The sequence below is a fragment of the Schistocerca piceifrons genome, chromosome 1 (genome assembly GCF_021461385.2).
Source record: "Schistocerca piceifrons isolate TAMUIC-IGC-003096 chromosome 1, iqSchPice1.1, whole genome shotgun sequence".
Lineage (NCBI taxonomy): Eukaryota > Metazoa > Arthropoda > Insecta > Orthoptera > Acrididae > Schistocerca > Schistocerca piceifrons.
Window position 1 is genome coordinate 525,603,380 of NC_060138.1, and position 19,837 is coordinate 525,623,216.

Here is a 19,837-nt window from a genome sequence, read left to right on the forward strand (position 1 = left end):
CCAGATCCCGGGCCAGGGTAGGAACGTTGAGGCTCTCTTGGCACAGCAGAACTTTTGCCTCCTTAACACTGGTGCTCCCACATATTTTAGCTTGACTCATGGCACATACTTGGCCATTGACCTATCTCTTAGTAGCCCAGGCCTTCTTACATACCTCAGTTGGAGGGTCCACGATGACCTCTGTTGTAGTGACCACTTTCCTATCCTGGTTTCTCTTCTTCGATCCCAACCCCCTGACCAGCTGCCACAATGGTCTCTTCGTGGAGCTGATTGGGCAGCCTACAACTCGGCTACTATGGCCATTGCTCCACTTCCTGGTGACATTGATTTGGCCGTGGACGAGGTCACTATGGCCATTGCTGCTGCCGAGGTAACTGTCCCCTGTTCATCAAGTACCCTAAGGCATAAGTCAGAAGTCAGTCCCTTGGTGGACACCAGAGATTGCAGAAGCTATCCGGGACCACCGGCGAGCCTTGCAACGACACCGGCGCGCGCGCGACTGCAGTCTCAGACAACTAAAACGGAGACTGCAGTCATGTGTGTGAGTTGTGTTTGCGCGCGCGCGTGTGTGTGTGTGTGTGTGTGTGTGTGTTTGTGTGTGGTTATTGAGAGTGTATGAAATTTAGGGACTATACTTTATTAAATCAAAAACTACGAGGTGCATTCAATAATTGAGACAACATATTTTCTTTCTTGGCCAATTTTGCTCAAAATATCTGGAATTTGTTGTGTGTCATAGTGCAATATTTTGCTTCAGCCCCTATAGTTTCATGGGATTCTGATAGGTGGTGAGGTGGTGACAGTACACTTCACCTTCAAAATGGTGTCTGTAATGGAGGTATGTTGTAAGCAGAGAGCTGTCATCGAGTTCTTTCAATAGAAATCCAGAGCATCCTGGATATTGATCAGCACTTGCAGAATGTCTAAAGAGACCTGACCGTGAGCCAAAACATGAGTCATTGGGTGAAGCCTCTTTCATTGTCGCAACATAGCCGGGAAAACCTGTCAGCTCTCCCGCATGTCAGCAAGCCACACACAGCTGTGGGTAATGCAGTGTTGAAATTTACAGACACTGGTATTCAAGGTGATCGACGGATCCCAACCGAACACCTTGCTGCACAACTGGACACCTCTGTTGGTAGTACTGACACTTGTCCACCAGTCGGGGTACTCAAAGATGTAAAGCTGCAGAGTTTCTTGCCACCTAACGCAGGACTATAAAAAACAATGAAGGACCATCTTTGTGGAATAGGTTGCATGTTAGGAGGCTGACTGTGACTATTTTCTGTTGAATGTTGTTATGTGTGATGAAACATGGGTTCATCACTTGGAACTGGAAACAAAGCTGCAATCCGTGGAGTGGCGCCACACCACTTCTCCAGGGAAGAAAAAGTTCAAAGCCACACCCTCAGCCAGTAGAACACGGTCTTCTGGGATGCTGAAGGGGTTAGTCTTTTTGATGTCCTCCCTTATAGTGCAACGATCAACACGGAAGTGGTTGTGCTACCTTCAGGAAATTGAAGAAACTACTTCAGCTTGTTCATCGTCTCAAAAATGCAAATGAACTTTTCACTCTCTATGACAACGCAAGGCCTCGCACATCTGTGCACCTGAGAGGAGCTCTCAAAACTGTATTGGATTGTTCATCCTCTTCTACTCTGCAGGTCGGATCTCACACCCTCTGTCTTCCACCTTCTTGGCCCAATGAAGGATGCACTCTACATGTAGCAGTACAAGGATGATAGGGAGGTTATTGATGCAGCAGGATGTTGGTTCCAATAACAACCATTAGAGAAGTATCTTGTGGGCATACATACCCTCCCAGTATGATGGCATAAGGCCATCACATTGAACGGAGAGTAATTGAAAAATAGGGTTTTGTAGCCAAAAGAGTGGTGTATAATACGGCGTATTGGAATCCTGAATATAACCAACCAGCTTTCTTAAAAAAAAAAAAAAAAAAAAAAAGTTGCATTACTTGTTGAACACATCTTGTGCATCCATGTCCATAGAAAACTTGGTGATGTGTGTGTGTGTGGTTGTGTGTGTACACATACAGTAGCATCACTCACTACAAAAAAAATCCTGAATTTTTAGTTGTTGCAATGGTGGTACGTGATGGTGGCATGCTTTATCACTCACCCGTTTTGCTGGCGTTACATCAGTACTGCATGTATCTGGTTGTAGCATAATGTGCTCTAGGAAGATTGTCTGCAGCTTCAGTACCAGTAAAGTGAGAAAGTTTCATGCTCCACCCTTGTATGTGCCCTTCTTCATCACTTTCATTACTACTATTGTGCACACTTTTCATTATTTCTTCATCAATTTATCCTACTCTTTGAAGCTTGTGGAACATGTCAATGTTCAAAGTACCAGCAGTTTATGTTACCAAATTGACGGACTCATCAGTGTCACTCAGTACTACCTTCAGCTCTGCAACAATGGATGGGCACATTTTTTTCCATCTCTTCAGTACGGTAGCATTCTCTACTTTATCCCATGCTTCTGCTCTTTGGAACACATCACGTAAGTTGAGTGCATTCCACACCTTCAACATAACCTTGGTAGAGTTCTTTTCACATTAGTTCGACGAACTGCACATTGACAATTACATTTAATTGTCTCCAAAATTACCTGGCTGAATCATGGCTATGACATTGTGTGCAAGAATGAATGCTTGCATAACATTGGTCTTTAGAGCCACATCAGAAGAATGGTGGGGGAGCATTTCTCCGCTCAGGGACTGGGTGTTGTGTTGTTGTCCTAATCATCATCATTTCATTCCCATCGATGTGCAAGTCGCCGAAGTGGTGTCAAATCGAAAGACTTGCACCAGGCGAGCGGTCTACCCGATGGGAGGCCCTCGTCACACGACATTTTTTTTTTATTTATTGTCGGTTATTAATATAGCTTTCAGTAGAAGATTTTTATTTTTTGCCTCTTTTCTTACAGCTGGTAGAAATGTTATGTGGAACCACCAAGAGGCTATTTCTCTGTCCATCCACACTTTCTTCTGAGCACAGTGTTGCACTGGTAATACGAGGGCTGTTCAAAAAGTAAGGTGACTTCTCAAATTGCAGGGCAACATACATTTGACTATACATCTTTTCTTTTTTGTTATGTTAGTGCACATGTCCCGAACATACGTTCACAGCTTCAAGTTTTCAGCGTGCTTCGTTTGTTTTGACAGATAGAAAGGTTAGACGTGTTTTAGTGTGCTCGGCAATTTTCAGTTATTATAAAAAATGGAGCAAAGAATTTGCATCAAATTTTGTGTGAAAAATGGAACCAAGTGCTCTAAAAAACTTGAAATGTTAACAGTGTCATATGGTGAGTCTGCTCTAAGTACCAAAAAAAAATGTTTATCACTGGTACAACCTTTCCCAAGATGGCCGAGAAAATGCCAGTGGTGGACCTCCCTCTGGATGCCCCAGCACATCAACAACAGATAACGTCAAAGCTGTGAGGAAATTGTTTCGGAAAATTGTCGAATTACCATAAGGGAAGTTGCTAAGGATGTTGGCATATCAGTTGGCTTGTGTCATGCAATTTTTTCGGATGTTTTGGTAATTATACATGTGTCAGCGAAGTTTGTTCCATACCTTTTCAATTTTGATCAGAAGAACCATCACATGACCATCATTCAGGCACTCTTGCGTGGTTTCGGTGATCCTGATTTGCTCAAAAGGGTCATAACTAGTGAGGTAACACCGGTTTACAGCAGTGATGTCGAAACCAAAGCCTCATATATTTCTGTTGCTCTGTTGAAAACAGTGTGGATTTTGAGATTTCTGTGTCACTGTAAGTGGTGGATTAGGAGTGCCATTTGCGGTACAACACACCATTAATGTTAACTTTCTGTTTCTGTTGTTTAAACCCATAAGCTTCCTTCTTATCCTTCACATCTAGTGTTTTGCAGGAAACTTCTTGGAAAAGAAGCCAGTTTCATCAGCATTGTACAAGGCATCCTGTTAAATCTTCTGCCTCTATCTTCCATCTCACCTTTGCCAACTCTTTTGCATCTTTTTCATTAGCTGAGTGACTTTCCCCAGTGAATGTCATCTGCTGCAACACCACGTCGTGTTTTTCAGTTTGATAGCCACATCTCGCTTGCTGCAAACAAGTTACTGACAAGTTATTTGTTAAATGCAACTGATTTTTCCTGTATTATTGGGCCACTGACAGGAATTCCTTTGCTGTGTTGTATGAATCATCTGTAAACAGCTACGTCCAGTTCTTCACTCTGTTTTCCCAACTTGCTCTCCATTTGTGTTGCATGCTGTAGAATAACATCTTTCTTTTTGATGTCATACAACATTGTTTGTCAAACATTGTACTTAGCAGCAGTGGCTTTTTGCTAAGAACCTCAGTTCAGTTTATCTAAAATTCTGCGTTTCTGCTTGGGGTCTACCATAATGTATTCCTTTTTAGAAACCCTGATACTGAAATGTAAATTTCAAACATGCATATCATTATTTAACGCTGTAATTAACTAAGAATATTTTTGTGCTGGATAATTTGGAAATAAATAACTTTTCAGTATTCCACTTACGGCTTGTGACTTTGTTAAAGTATTAAATTATATGATTTCAGGATCTCAGGCGCAAAGCAGCGAGGCTAGTAGCTGCTAAAAGCACATTAGCAGCACGTGTTGATGCTTGTCATATAAGTGCAGATGGTCACATTGGCAAGCAGTTTAGAGAAGAAATTGAAAAAAAGCTGGACAAACTGACTGTAAGTTTTGAAATACGCAACACTCAACTCCTACTGTCATTATTTTGGAGAGTCAATTTCAAAGACTACTTCACTATAGAAAAAATGTCAACAGCTTAACAAGTATGTGGCATTTGTCCCTATTTTTATAATAATCTACCTTAGTGCCCATTGCTCCACTCATGTAGACTGTATGGCCTGCACAGTTTTTAATCAAATTTCTACATTATTCACAAATTGCAACATGTTCTAAACTTTTCACACTTATTAAGGCCATAGATGTATGGTTATTTCCAAATGTACTTCTAGCCAAACAGCAATTCTGGTAGTCGGAGTCAGAGTCCTTCATCAATCCCGCATTTGGGTTCTTGCATAAAAACTTCCAAGTCCTAATGTATATTTCTTTGGAAGTCAAATACCAGTTTTCGTAGATTTCAGTTTAGAAATGTTGTAATATAACAAATTATTTTCATACAAATTTTCATGCCCCTGAAATGAAATGAAATGATTGTATGGCATTGTTGACTGGGAGGCCCCATGCAGGGGAGTTTGATGATGATGGACACACAACACCCAGTCATCTCAAGGCAGAGAAAATCCCTGACCCTTCCAGGAATCGAACCCGGAATCCCGTGCACAGGAAGAGAGAATGCTACCACAAGACCACGAGTTGATGCCCCTATTTCACCTCCATAGGGACTGAATTTCCAAAGACATGGAAACGAATTTTTTTATTTATTTTTTTTATTACTAACCAAGAAGTAAAATACCAATTTTCATATCTGTAGCTTTAAAAATGCTTTAGTAGCTCTATAATAATCTTTATTTTCTTCCAAGAAAAACTTTCACCCCCACAGTGTTAACTTTCCAAAAATGCTCATACAGATATTTCTGACCAAGAAACCAAATACTGATTTTTTGTAATTCTAACTTCAAAGGTGCCTTGATAATGATATATTTTCAAAAAAATCTTTCAACCCGTATTTCACTCCCATAGTGGTGGAATTTTGGAAAAATCCATTCTTAAATAATGCCTACACTATAAGACCAACGCTATCTCCGAATTTCAGGTTTCTATCCTTAGCGGTTTGGGCTAGGTGATAAAGTCAGTCATGACATTTCCTTTTATATGTGGAGATAAAGGTAATTTTATGTAGTCCCAACTGAAAATAAATTACCTTTTGTTCTGCAGTTCAGAGCTTAACTTGAGTAATATTTCTTAAACATATGTGCTTTGCAGAGCACTGCACTTGGTTATTGGTAGCCATGGGATTGGAAGACAGCATTTTCAAGTGATGGTTGCTTGTGATTTGAGAGTGGGTTCAGGAAAAATCAGTAACTTGAACTTTTGTTATTATTATTTTCGATTATTCCCATTTAAGAGAGCGTTTGAACTTGAATTCCTTTATGATGATTGTTTATGTTTTTTCTGAGCCCAAATTTTCTTCATGTGTTCACTGTGTTGTTTCTTTCGCTCCACTGTCCATTTGCATCCTGCATCCTGGTCTCTTCTGTGTTGTGGTGTCAAATTCGTTTTTTTTTTTTTTTTTAATATATGTTCCTGAATTCAGTTCTATTTTCTGCCTTTTTTACTGTTATGTGTGCTTGTCTGAGGTCGTCTTCAACTTCTTTTATCCATTTTGTTTTTCCCCTGCCTGAGTTGATGACTTAAAGAATTCACTTTGAAATTCTGTTTTCATTCATCCTGTGGATATGTCCGTAGAACTGCATTCTTCTTTTCCTTATTGTATCCGTAATCTTGTCTGTGTATTTGTATAATTCTGATGTGGGTCTCTTCATCCAGATTCCTTGCTCTTGTATTGGGCCAAAAATTTTCCTGAGAATTTTCCTTTCTTGTTTCTCTATTTCTTTGATTTTAGTTTGCCCACCTATTTGTGTTGTTTCAGATGCATACAGTGCCTTAGGAAGTACGACAGTGTTGTAGTGCCTCAATTTTGCGTTAATGGATATGGACTTTTTGTTATAATAGTTCCACGTGAGTTTATATGCTTTCTGTAGTTTTTTTATTCTTTCCTCATTGGCCTTTAGGTTGATCCCTGATGGCTGGATGATTTCTCCCAGGTATTTATTTTTATTTTTATTCTTTCCTCATTGGCCTTTAGGTTGATCCCTGATGGCGGGATAATTTCTCCCAGGTACTTAAAATGTGGTACTTGTACGATTTTCCCATGGGTTGTCACAATAGGCAATTTGTCTTGTGGCACTCTTTCTATGTACTGGGTTTTCTCATATGAGATTTGCAGGCCAGTTCTTTGTGCAATTTCGTGTAACTTCTCTATGGCGTTAGTGGCTTCTTTTCTATTATTTTGTCATTGTTATTGGGGATTTTCTTTTCATGATCACAGATAGTAATTTGTTAGCTCAATAAATTCAGGTATGCAAAGATTTACCTCTAAGACTGTAGTTTTCTGGCTACATAGCAGCAGTCATTGTTGGAGAAAATGTGTTTTGTGTTTCAAGAAGAAAGAGTATAACTGCTGCACTTTGAAGCAAGATCTTACATGAGTCTCCTTGCTGGGAAGGATTTGGACACCATTCCAGTCTAGGAAGAAACTGCTCATAATTGTGAGTTCTGTCAATTGATACCTGCTGTATTTAAATCTGGCTGGTAAAGTTTGATGGTCAACATCATAACAGGTAACAAAATGTATCTGTATAAGTTTCACAGATGAAGCAGCAGTCATGCGTATGAAATTCCCTGATGATGCTCATCCTGAAAAGTAAAGAGCTCAAAGAGTTCAGGCAGAATAATGGACTTTTTCTCAGCTGTAATCAATAATCACATAAAAAAGAATAAGGCTGTAATAGAAGATCTTATGTTGAAGCACATCATCTTAAACTTTTCAAGAATATGTAGGAGAAGCAACAAAATACAAGCCTTGATAGGACAATGTTCAACATGAATCCCACACTTGATCACAGAATACAAGCATTTTTTTCAGCAGACCTCTACCAAAATATATTCATATCAAAATTTCTTTTAAGATTTGCCCCTGTATGATTACTTTCTCATCCCAAAAGGAGAAGAACTGCATGCCCAAGAGACATTTTTGAACAACATTCTCAAGGTGCACTGGTGCATGCAAGTCAAAGTATTTTTTTTAAATCAGAATTTAGTGTTCGAAAATAAAGTCAATAACAGTTGTTCTCTGTATGTTACTCTACATTTGCAGCTCATAATTTTCACTGCTTTTTACTTATAACATTTTATTATTTTTTTTTAAGTGATGCAGTCACTAATATTCATTTGAGTTATTTCATATTTTTTTCAATTTCATAGGAGCCTCCACCAGTGAAATTTGTGAAGCCTCTTCCAAAACCTATTGATGCTGGTAGAAAGAAACGAGGTGGTAAGAGGGTTCGGAAGATGAAAGAACGATATGCCATGACTGAATTTCGAAAGCAAGCAAACAGGCTTAACTTCGCTGATGTATGTATAGTTTTTAGTGTGGTACATGTGAAATGTGTTTTGTGATAGACCGGATGAAATTTTATAAAATCTCTGTTGTCACTAATTTAATTAGTCTACTTTCTGTATTTCTTATTCTACTTTCTGAACAGTTAAGATTTTTAGGCAGATTGTATTTAGTTCTCTTATAGCACGTCATACTCTTAAGCACAGAGAACTGTTTTATATTACAATTGACAATCGAATAAACATGTGACATTTTTTGCACAAATGTTTATCCAATTTAATGCAAATTTTAGCAGTTGTATTTCAGTCAGTATCTCCAGAGTTTGGAAGTAATTTATGTAATGCATGCTGAAATAATCTTGTGTCTTTGCCTTGAGCAAAAACAACTGGAACTGAGTCATGCAGTTTCAGTTCTGGAGAAGGGACTTAACTTTGCTTGCACCCCTAAGCCCAAACCAGCCTCAGACATACATCATCAGTGCAGTTGAGCAAGTTGTGGTGTGACTACCACCTGAAACAGTTGAAGTAGTATGTTGTGAAACCTGCCATGCTCTGACAAGAACTAAGCCTACAAAATTGAACATTACCTGCAAGAGAGGGCAGCTATTTGGGACCTAAGAGAATGTCCTGAGATAGTTGTCATATCGCCTGACAACGGCAGCACTACTGCTGTTCTTTCCCACAAGGACAACAATGAGAAAATACAGAATCTGCTAGATGACGATTCCTAAAGGGATATCAAAGTTGACCCTACAAAGAATGTGGAGAACAGGACTAGGACTCTTCTAAAGGATGCACAATTATCCTAGGACACAGAATTATTAGAGGGGCTCACCAAGAAACTGTTACTTCAAGGACCTGTACTGCCAAGACTTTATGGACTCCCTAAAGTTCACGAAGATGGGTTGCCATTGCACCTCTGTCAGCAACATTATGACACTAACATTATTTGCTAGTAAAATACATGACAGAAACACTAAGCCCTTATGTTGGTAAATGCATTCATCATGTAGGCAAGTCTGTGGATTTTGTAAAATGCCTCAACAACTTGAAGGTGAAAAACTCAGGTATTCTGGTGAGTTTTGAAGTTGTTTCATTATTTACCAGGATACCTCTGTGAGAGGCACTAGAGCTTATTGGTCAGAAATTTGACAAGACATCCACCAGTCTTTTCAGGCATGTCCTAATCTCCACTCATTTTCTGTTTAATGGTGAATTCTATGAAGACACAGAAGGAATCGCAATGGGCACCCCACACTCTCCTGTGTCACAAATTTTTTATGGAGTACTTTGAGGTGGAGGCCCTAGCATCATCTAAATGGAAATCAATGTGTTTTTTCTGTTATGTGGATGACACGTTTATCATCTGTCCCCATGAAAGAGACAAACTCCTTTACTTCCTTACACATTTGAACTCCATACACCCCCAATATCAAATTCACTGTGGACAACAAAGTAGAAGAAATATTACCATTCCTGGACATTATGGTCAAGAGAAGAGCTGATGGTATCCTGAGCCACAATATGTATTGGAAGAAAATTCTCACTGACCTGTATTTGCATGCAGACAGCTGCCACCACCCTTTGCAGACGAATGGGGTACTAAAAATACTAGTACACAGGTTGCGCACCATTTCAGACAAAGATGGTTTGCCCCAGAAGGTGGAACACCTAAGTACCTCAGAACTGTGTTCCGAAAAAAATAGTACCCAGAATGGGAGATTAAGCACGCTCTCTGCCCCACTACAACAGTACAACCTGTGGAAGCAGAAGTTGTGGAGGAAGGGGCAGCCACTGTCTTTACACCGTACACTGGCGCTCTATTGGGAAAAATCAGATACATATTGAAGAATCATCAAGTACAAATGTTTTTTGCCCACCCACTAACATACGAGCATTACTGGAAAATGTCAAAGATGATCTCGGTTTTCAGAAGGCGGGCGTATACCAGATTCCATGTCACCGTGGGAAGACGTATATTGAACACAGTCAAAGATTGTTGCTGAGAACACCAGAGGCACACTCAGCTGACATATCCCAACGAGTCAACTGTCGTAGAGCACTGTTTGTTCAAGAATCACACAATGGATTATGTACATACCAAGATTTCGGCACAGACTTTCAAATACTGGGACATTATCAGTAGAGATACAATAGAAGTTCACACCAGGGACAATTTAAATCAACCAAGATTGTGGCTACAATCTTAGCAAGACTTGGAAACCAGCACTGAATTTAATTAAGAAGACTCACAGCAAACAAAATGATCCGATGACTAGGGTGGACAGAGAACTTATGTCAACGCTATCATCGATGCCAATACTAGTGTCACCACAACTGCTGACGAGCAGCTGCGGGCCCAAACCATGGACAGAATGACTTATGAGGGTAGGGGATATTAGTTGGCTGCCCGCCAGTAGGAGCTCAGTTTGTCAGCACACCTGATGATGGTGACACATCTGATCACCGAAATATTGTGTCCTCTGGACACTATGAATTGGCAGTACACCTGTGGACCATTCCGTCAACAAATACAGTGCGAGAAACTGAAGAATCACAGAGTAATCGGTATATTCGTTTCACACTTCCTTAGCTGTGGCGGCCAAATAGCTATACTTAGGGGTTCCAGTGGTAATTTGTTTAGACCCATCTGTCTTTGCCCCATTGTCATGTTTGGCACTGACATTTTTGTACTGGCATTGAACGTACAAAAATTCTGCAAGTTTGAGAAAAACTCCCACCAACTGTCATGCTCAGCAAGATGCATTCAAAGAAGCTACTTCTGCAAGTTGCCAGACCGTGCAGTAGTAGACTTGCTTGGGGGTGTTTCCACATGAAAGAACCTGCGGCAGCGGCTTTTGTAAGTGGCTTGCGGAAGTTTACTTGCTAGTGGATACAAGCCTGTAAAATGTTTTCTTTATTGAACATTTTACTTACTGCTCACCTACCTCTCTCTACGTACACTATCATCTCTTGAAAACAATAGGATGAAATCTCAGGTCAGTTTATGTTTGTGAGACTTCTATAAAAGTCAAATTCCAATTTATCTTTGTAAACCACAAAATGTATTTGTCAGGCGTTTCACTTAATTTCAAGCAAGTCCAAGAACTTTTGATAATGGATGCAATGCTAGTAATTTTATGATGTTTGTGATTTACACAGAGCCTATACTTTTAATGATCTAAATACAGCCAGTACACTGGATGTTAAAAGCAGGTCTCCTTTATAATTGTTGTAGAGGGTTCTGTTATTTTGTTTTTAGATTGAGGATGATGCCTACCAAGAAGATCTTGGCTATACCAGAGGAACAATTGGTAAAACTGGAACAGGTCGTATCAGGTTACCCCAGGTTGATGAGAAAACCAAAGTACGCATTTCCAAGACATTACAAAAGAATCTGCAAAAGCAACAACAAGTTTGGGGAGGAAGTACAACTGTGAAAAAGCAAGTGTCGGGTACAGCCTCTAGTGTGGCTTTCACACCACTCCAGGTAAATAAGTCTTAATGGCTTCTTTCTACATATGAAACTTCACATGGTGATCTTCATACGGCACTGATGTTTTGTACAATTCTGAATGTGTTTCTCTCAAATTTTGTGAAAAATGTCTGCTGTTTTCCTAATGTTGCTTAAATTCAATGCTCATAGGATGCAGCTATCTTTCAAATTTTGTAGTTTTTCAGCGTTTGTATCAGTAATTTTTATGTCATGAAGAACACATTTGTGTCAGTATCAGTTTTCACACAAAAAAATGCGGTAATTATTATCTAGACTGAATTTACTAGTAAAAAGAGAGGATGAACGTGTAACAGACATTTCAAAAGTATAATAAAATAGTAAAGCAGATTATGTGAATGAAAGAGCTGGGACAAAGATGAGGACTGACAATAAATTTTATATTTACATCCATTTTTGTTTCCAGGGTCTTGAAATTGTTAATCCACAAGCAGCGGAAAAGAAGATTAATGAAGCAAATGCGAAATACTTTTCCAACACATCTGGTTTTATTAAAATACAAAAAACGTGAATAACATGTTATTGATGTAAAATTTGTGAAACTATCAAATGCAAGCACTGTGTACGGGTATAAACTTTGTGCTCAAAATCTTTGCACAAGAACACTGTGCCATTCTCAGGTAAATATCATCAGGTCAAATATATTTTTATTTGCAACACTTTTTTTACAGCAGATTCAATCAGTCCCACAGAAGAACCATATCTATGCGGTATGTGCTAAGAGTATTGGTTGTTGGACATACTTTTCATTTGTTTGTGTCATTCATATTGAATTAATAATCGCACTTCAAAGAAATATTTATTAGCTACTCATCCAGCAATTCTCTATCGTGGGCAGTGCTTGAAAACTGAAATGAAAGTAATCTTAGTAATGTGCAACAGGGTCTTTTTCTAACCTGTGTTAATGTTGTTGTCTTTGTAAATATAATTATTGAAAGACTGATTATCCAGTTATATGGATTGTATAAAATGATACTGTGTAAAAAACATACAAAAAATTAAAATTGTAAGTTTTCTATTTCCAAAATACATGTATTTTATTGTTTTGTTGAATAAAATTACTGTAGAATAAAGATATCTATACAAAAGGCTACTGTGTACTAATTTAAAAATCTTTTCAAGAAATGTCACTGAATCCTACATTGACTCGACATGTAACTGGAAACTAATGGATATTGTTTATTGATTTCACTTACTGACCTTGTCTTTCAAAGAGAGCAGTAGAGCAATTTTGTGTGTGTGTGTGTGTGTGTGTGTGTGTGTGTGTCGCGGGGAGGGGGTGGGGGCTCCAGACGGACCACCAATTGTAGAATACCACTACACCATACTGTGTGTTGTGTATGTGCAGTTTATCAAACATCTAAAAGTAATGCTTGGTAAAGATGTCTTCACATTCAAAAGCAGAGCTGGGACCCCGTGCTTCTTATTATCATGTATGTAATGATTTTTTACCAGACTAGAACATCACACTTGTAAAAGAGTTTCTAGACTTACTTATGTGGAAATGTTAAACACACAATTCAATACAACTCTTGAGAGAAGTTGTCAGTGGACATCACCTGTAGTATGCTAGTATGCCTTGTTTGCTTGGGGGGGGGGGGGGGGGGGGGAGCAAATGCAGAAAAGAAGAGGTCTGTTAATCATTGGCAGCTCATACCCCTTAGGAAAATGTTAGTGGAAAATGGGATGGATCGTCTTTTGCACTCAGTGTGTATGTTTGGAGACCTCTTCCAGTGCGTTGAAGAGGCTGTTCCAGCAGTCAAAGAGAGAGCAATGTGTAACGTACAGCAGATTGTGGTGTACATTGGAAGAGCTGATGCCTGTCATCTGGACTCTTCAAGTTCATGTTTGGATCTTTCCAGCAGAAGACAGGAAAGACTGAGAAGACCAGCCTTGTTCACAGAATTCAAGAAATCTCACTGTGTGTGTGTGTGTGTGTGTGTGTGTGTGTTCTCTCCTCAGAACTGATTTTGTTCTCCTGGTTCCAGGTTAAGTGAAACACTTGAACCAGAGACTCTGAAGGTTATCTATGATGAGGTACACAGGCAGTTATGAATGACATATGTGTTATTTTAAACTATCCATTTCATTAACTTAATTTTGTGACTTGGGTGTGTTTGTTGCTATGTTAATCACATTTGTATGTGACAGAAAAATATTTACATTGTTGCATCTCAGCGGGTTACAGACAACTGCTTCCAGTAAGCTGAGAGACTTACTGTTAAATGAAAAAGAGGAAATTGTTGTGTACATTTCATGACAAAAATATGCTTAGGTAACTTCATGTTTGAAGTCACACATTCATGTCATCAAATGTGCAAAGAAAATCTTTATTGAACTATACACATTTCAAGTTCGTTCCAGAGGAAAGGCAAATTACAAGGTAAGTAAAGCATAAGGATGGGGGAATGGGCTTAGTGTCGGGATAATTTTTAGGTTTTCTTAAATGTTGCATCTTTGTAAAGTGGATTGGAAAGGAATTTATCCATTGTTGTTGTGGCATGGTAGTATTGGTGTGAGCTGATTGGACATTGTCGTGACAAGCTTCATTGTTTTGAGAGACCACATGTGACACAAGCTTTCATAGTCAGAAGAGTAACGGTTTCATTTTACGCAAGTCGAAACACAAAACCTCTGAGAATATAAATTGAAAGTACAAGTTACAATAAGGTAGGGCACAAATCCATTGACAAATGGTACATGTTATTCAACAATATTGAGGGTTCATATTTGTAGTTAAAGTACACAAAACAGTTTAGCATTGGATTACGTTATACATTATGTATGTGTGGTGTGTGTTCTTTCAGACATGCATGTCTGAAAGAACAGCCACCATTGTGTAAATTCAAAGCAACATACACACATATGTTTTACAAAAAAAGTTTGACTTTTTGTTGCATTGGGGAACTGAAATAAATCAATGGAGGCAGATGAAAATTTGTGCTGGACAGGGATTCCAACCCAGATTTCCTACTTAATGGGTATGGTTGTCTTAACCACTTTGGCTATCGGAACGCGTCTCCTGTCTTGACTCGAATCTCTGTATGCCACACACAACAGAGTGTATACAACCCGGGAGATCTGGGAAAAAGATGGGAATTTTTTCATCCAGGAGAAAACTGGGAAAAACCCGGGAAGTTTTTAGAATTCCGGGAATTTTCCATTATTTTAATTTTCAGTTAAATTTGTTTAGCTTTGACTGCTAAGAAACAATACTCTAACAAAGGATATTACTGCAGATGTGACTCTTCAAGCTTTTCCTTTGGATATGTTGTAAATAGTCTTCACAGGTTTGCCGCTGGACCACGTTGTGCAAGTTCCACAATATTTCCTCGGAGGAACTGTGTGACATCTTCAGGTGGTTCAAACCTGCTGGTGGCTAGGTACGACTGATGGTATCCGCATGTCGACACTCCGTCGGCGACTCAGGGCGTTGACATAACGGGTATCATCGGTCATACCTAGCCACCAGTGAGGTTGAACCACCCGAAGATGTCAGACAGTTGTTACAAGGAAATGTCATGGAATTTGCACGTGATCCGGTGGCAAACCTGTGAAGATTATTTACGATATTACTGTATCTCACTACTACAGAATAATACTGGAGCAATAAAACATGAACGAGAGAAACAAAAACGAAATAAAAACTTAAGTTGCAAAGGAAATGCGCCATATACAACAACAAAACACAGTGCTCATACATGTGTGCCAACAGCAAAATGTATCAAAGGCTTTAGGAAGACTATGCAGTGCTTCATAACAACAAATTGCCTCTGATGAGTGTGACATCACAACCGTTTACATTAGATTCGTTAGAGCATTTGCGAGCAAGCTTGTGCGCATGGGTAGTTGAGTCGCATATAAGTAGTACCTCTCCCGCTTCTGGCTACAGAAGTGTGGCAGTTAGCTGTATAAGCAATAGCAGCAAGCAACCAGATGCTACCCAAATTTTACTGGCACACCTAAGCTGCCAGATTCACACATGCGCAACAGGCCCAGATCTAGGGGGCAGGGGAAACGGGGGTATCTGCATCAGGCAGCAATTTTGGGGAGGTAGGGGAGGTGTGGCAAATTCATATTCTTGAGCAAAATAACCTCGTTTTGCAAAGCGCCTAGCATCCAGCGCACGTTGGTCTATTGATTATTCATATGATTTTGAAATACACCCCTGTTGGTTTTTGAACATTTTTAGACACATTCTAAGTTGATTTCTGAATGAATCATAAACTGATTTTTGAATGCCTGCATAGTGCACATGATGTCTCTGCCAGGTAAATCTCTGTCGCGTCTAGAAATAAAACATTCCTGCAGACAAACGGAGATGGGGCTATACGAGCTGAGTGGAATAAAGCCGAATGGATGAATACCAATTGCTGTTTATGTGGTTGACTGGGTTTACGAACGATTAACAGGTAAGAAAGATTACGTAGTATCTTCTCATCATAATAAATGCAGGCTAACTAAACCAGTGATTGTGGCAGGGTGAGTGAAATTAACCAGAGAATAAGTATTGACAATGGCAGGAATAGTTGCAGAATTAGAGAAACTGGGACATGACACAAATTATGGAAGAAAAGTATGACAATTACAAATTTATATAAAATTTTTGTACTACTACTACTCAATCTCATGCTTTAGAAGCTGGAGTGTATGAGTGAAATGTGAAACTATTTCGCAACATAAAACTTTTTGCTTGTAGTAGGCCTAAAAGGCATTTGATATTGGTACTTCATGAATTATGTTCTGTTGTGTTATTTATGTAAATGAGGTAGATAAAAATGACCAGTTGCAAAAAAAAAAAAAAAAAAAAAATTCTCACTTGTTTGGCATGTGTTACAATTGCTGCAATATTAGAAAGACCTATTTCATTTTATCTAGCAGGCAGTGACAAAATAGACGTAATCAAATTGGGAAACTGCACCAGTCTAGGGTAATAGTCGTATTAACTGCTTTTTCAGTATTAGACAACGACATTTTGATTTTACACGTAGCAAAATGATTGACAAACTATGATGAGGTAATATGTTCTTTCATAGAAAGGAAATCACACAGTGTAAACCCTTAGCAAGATTAGAGTGAAAAGAATGCTGGGAACTAAGTATTGAAGAAATGTGTACTATCTTGCTTGTCTTTTGTGTTTACTGGTTTTATGTTTACTATATTTAATTTTATGTCACACAAAAGAACGTTATTAGCTAACAGGCAATAAATATTGAAAATTTTCTGAAGAGTTCTTGTTCTTCCAATTACAAATAACCCCATCCAGTATTAATCACGAGTTTAAAAAAAAGAGGGCCAGGATGTCAAACCGGCCAGCTGGGGGCAGGAGAGGTACCACTGAATATAGGTTTGATGGTTTCTATTACAAAATATACATGTTTGAATTCCACAGAGCAAAATACAGTGATGTGCAGTAGGAGGAGGCTGTGTGAAGAGGCGTGGCTCTGCACTTTGGCATACTTACAACCAAATAACATGTCTTACATTTCCTCGAACACACATATTTTATGTATCAGATTCTTCAGAAAGATGTGCACTACAAAATGAACAAATTTTTGAAAAGTTTAATTTTTTTTAAATTTTTGGCATCCTACCTCTAACGCTTGAGGGAGGGGGAACAATCTATTATTGCTCCGGTTCGGAAATATCATAGATCCAGGGCTGATGCACAGAGCATTCTGAGTTGTAGTGGGAAAGTGGGTAGTCTCCATGTGACCTGTGTTTATGTTTAGTCATTTTGTTATTTCCTCTTCGTTTATTGCTCTCATGTCAAATGAAAACAAACAGGATTTCTGTGACCAGGAGCTATCAAGTGAATTAAAATAATTTCACATAATTGTGGAAGGCTAAAATATGTTCTTAGTTTCAGATTTTATTTTATTTCCACCTTTCCGACAGTCAAGCATTAATCACCTTGCAGAACAATGAAGTTATTTTTGTCGGTTTGTTAAAGAAATTTGGCTTTTATTAATCTTTTCTGCTGAGGCAGTCAATTTATGTGAAACGAAGTGTTTAATTCCACACTGTTGGCTAGTTTCAGCTGTTCGCTGCATTTCAGATGCAGGTTTTTATCTTCTAGCATGAATGGCTTTATGCCATAATAAAGAACCAAATATTAGATAATACAGTACTGGTACTCCAAGAAAATTTACATCCGACTCTGGATATTCAAATGTGCACTTTAAGGTGAATTATGCATTTTAGTGTGGTTCACGAAATTACGATGCTCTTGGAGTATCCTCCAATGTCGTGCTTCTTTATGACATAATGTAAGATTTTTCAGTGTTTCACACATATAAACATACGGGCTTCCTGTGTCAATGTAGCCTGGCACAAGTGTGGTGATGCCTGTTATCTAGCACACTCTGGCAACTGCTGAAATGAACCTATTTCTAACAGGTCTTGAGAAAATATTGAGAATGGTTGTTTGAAAAGCATTACTTGGTAAATTTCCTTTCACGCAAGATGAACTATGTGCGAGAATGTACAATGAATTTCTTAAATCACAGAGCGTTTGATTCTCATTTAAAAATCAGCTCTTTGAGGACAACCATTTAGAAGACTTTCGACCCCAGATCATCACACATTTACGTCATTGTGAAAAATTTTACTAGCACATTGTACAAAAAAGATCAACACTATATGGGAAAGTTTAGCTTCTCTTGCAACTTATTAATCTTTGAGACCAATATTATATGTGAAAGCTTTTCCTTTCTTGTAGGAACACTATGTATATTAATTTAAACCATTAACTTTTCCTGTTTGTGTGTTTGTGCTACTTAACAGTGAGGTTGCTATTGGCTGACTTCATCACATGTCCTATGTTTTGAATATCTACTGTCATCGACTGGCAAGTTTGCGTGACATGAGCTGTGACTGGCTTACAAAAGTGTATCGCAATCTCGATTTCAATGCCTTGGAGAGTAACATGCAGTGTTTGGTGGACTTTATGCTTTCGTAATATGAAAATATGCAGTGTACACATTGCTGCACATCAGAAGTCTTTCTTGTAGTTCTTTCAGAACCATTTTTGGAGACCTTACTCTTACTCTTGCTTCTTTTGTACAGAGGATACTGACCCTCTGTTACTCACCCTTCGATAATGGTTTTCCCAGGTGAAATGCAGCTCAAGATCCTGTGTCAGACCATACACCTAGAAGTCACTTCTCATGTATTCCTCCACGCTCTTGTTTGGGTAGTATCTAGAGCACGAATTAAAATTTCTGTTTCAAGGATTATACTTTCAGTTTTTCAGGAGTATCAGATTGCTACTGTCGGCTCGGAAACCATGAATAGGACATGACAGGATATGAATTTGCATCTCCTGCAGGTCAGGAACAACATCTGTTACTGGGAACATGTAGAGTTGCATAAAGGCCACTTCTCAAGTGAGAGACTGTGTGTGGGACTTGTCCAGAAGCTATTAGCTATTAACAGAGCCCTGCTTTTTCTCAGATGGACTTACTTCCCTCTACTGCATTTTGATTTGTGGTGCCTCAATGAATAGTCTCCAGGCTACTGATCCATGTTACTCCTGTGACCCTGTGATGTGTGCTACTCACTCTCTGCTTTCTGACCTTAGTCATACAGCCTGTTCAGTTGCTTTTTCTGGGTCCCAAGTAATGAGGGTTTCTGAGGAATTAACTGGCCAACCATTTGGTTAGAGAAGTGATTACTAACCCAACAGTCACTTTGATGATTCTAGTAGGTGCAGATTTACAGGTGCGGACAAGACCTCAACTCACTTGGAGATGGGTCATCATCTGGTGGCCTACAGCTCTTCTAATAAATTTTACACTCTTAAGGAGGTCACAGCTGTGTGGCATTCCTCGTTCCATTCTTTCCAGAAAGAAGCCATCACCTTATGCTACTTCCACTTCAGTTATACCAAATTAACACATTATGTTATATAATGAGCCTCCCTGTCAAACTGTTTTTATAGTTTCTTGACATTGCTGTTTGCGTTGATAGAGCTCACACGATTGTCATGTGAATATGGAATTAATGGATTTTGACAGCCTAACCAACAACGTTGTTGTTGATGTTGTTGTCTTCAGCCCAGAGACTGGTTTGATGCAGCTCTCCATGCTACTCTATCCTGTGCAAGCTTCTTCATCTCCGAGTAACTACTGCAACCTACATCCTTCTGAATCTGCTTAGTGTATTCATCTCTT

At 39.0% G+C, this 19,837-nt stretch overlaps 1 protein-coding gene across 2 annotated transcripts in view; it reads left to right on the plus strand.

The window, feature by feature from the left end:
• Positions 1 to 12,751, plus strand: part of LOC124798341 (U4/U6 small nuclear ribonucleoprotein Prp31) — a 77,753-nt gene extending 65,002 nt beyond the window's left edge. For both annotated transcript variants that reach the window (XM_047261709.1, XM_047261701.1), the window contains exons 7-10: positions 4,594 to 4,734; positions 8,015 to 8,164; positions 11,412 to 11,639; positions 12,070 to 12,751. In XM_047261709.1, coding sequence (XP_047117665.1) covers positions 4,594 to 4,734; positions 8,015 to 8,164; positions 11,412 to 11,639; positions 12,070 to 12,174 — 624 coding nt within the window. In that variant the 3' untranslated portion in view covers positions 12,175 to 12,751. The remainder of the gene's footprint in view (positions 1 to 4,593; positions 4,735 to 8,014; positions 8,165 to 11,411; positions 11,640 to 12,069) is intronic.
• Positions 12,752 to 19,837: the final 7,086 nt, after the last annotated feature.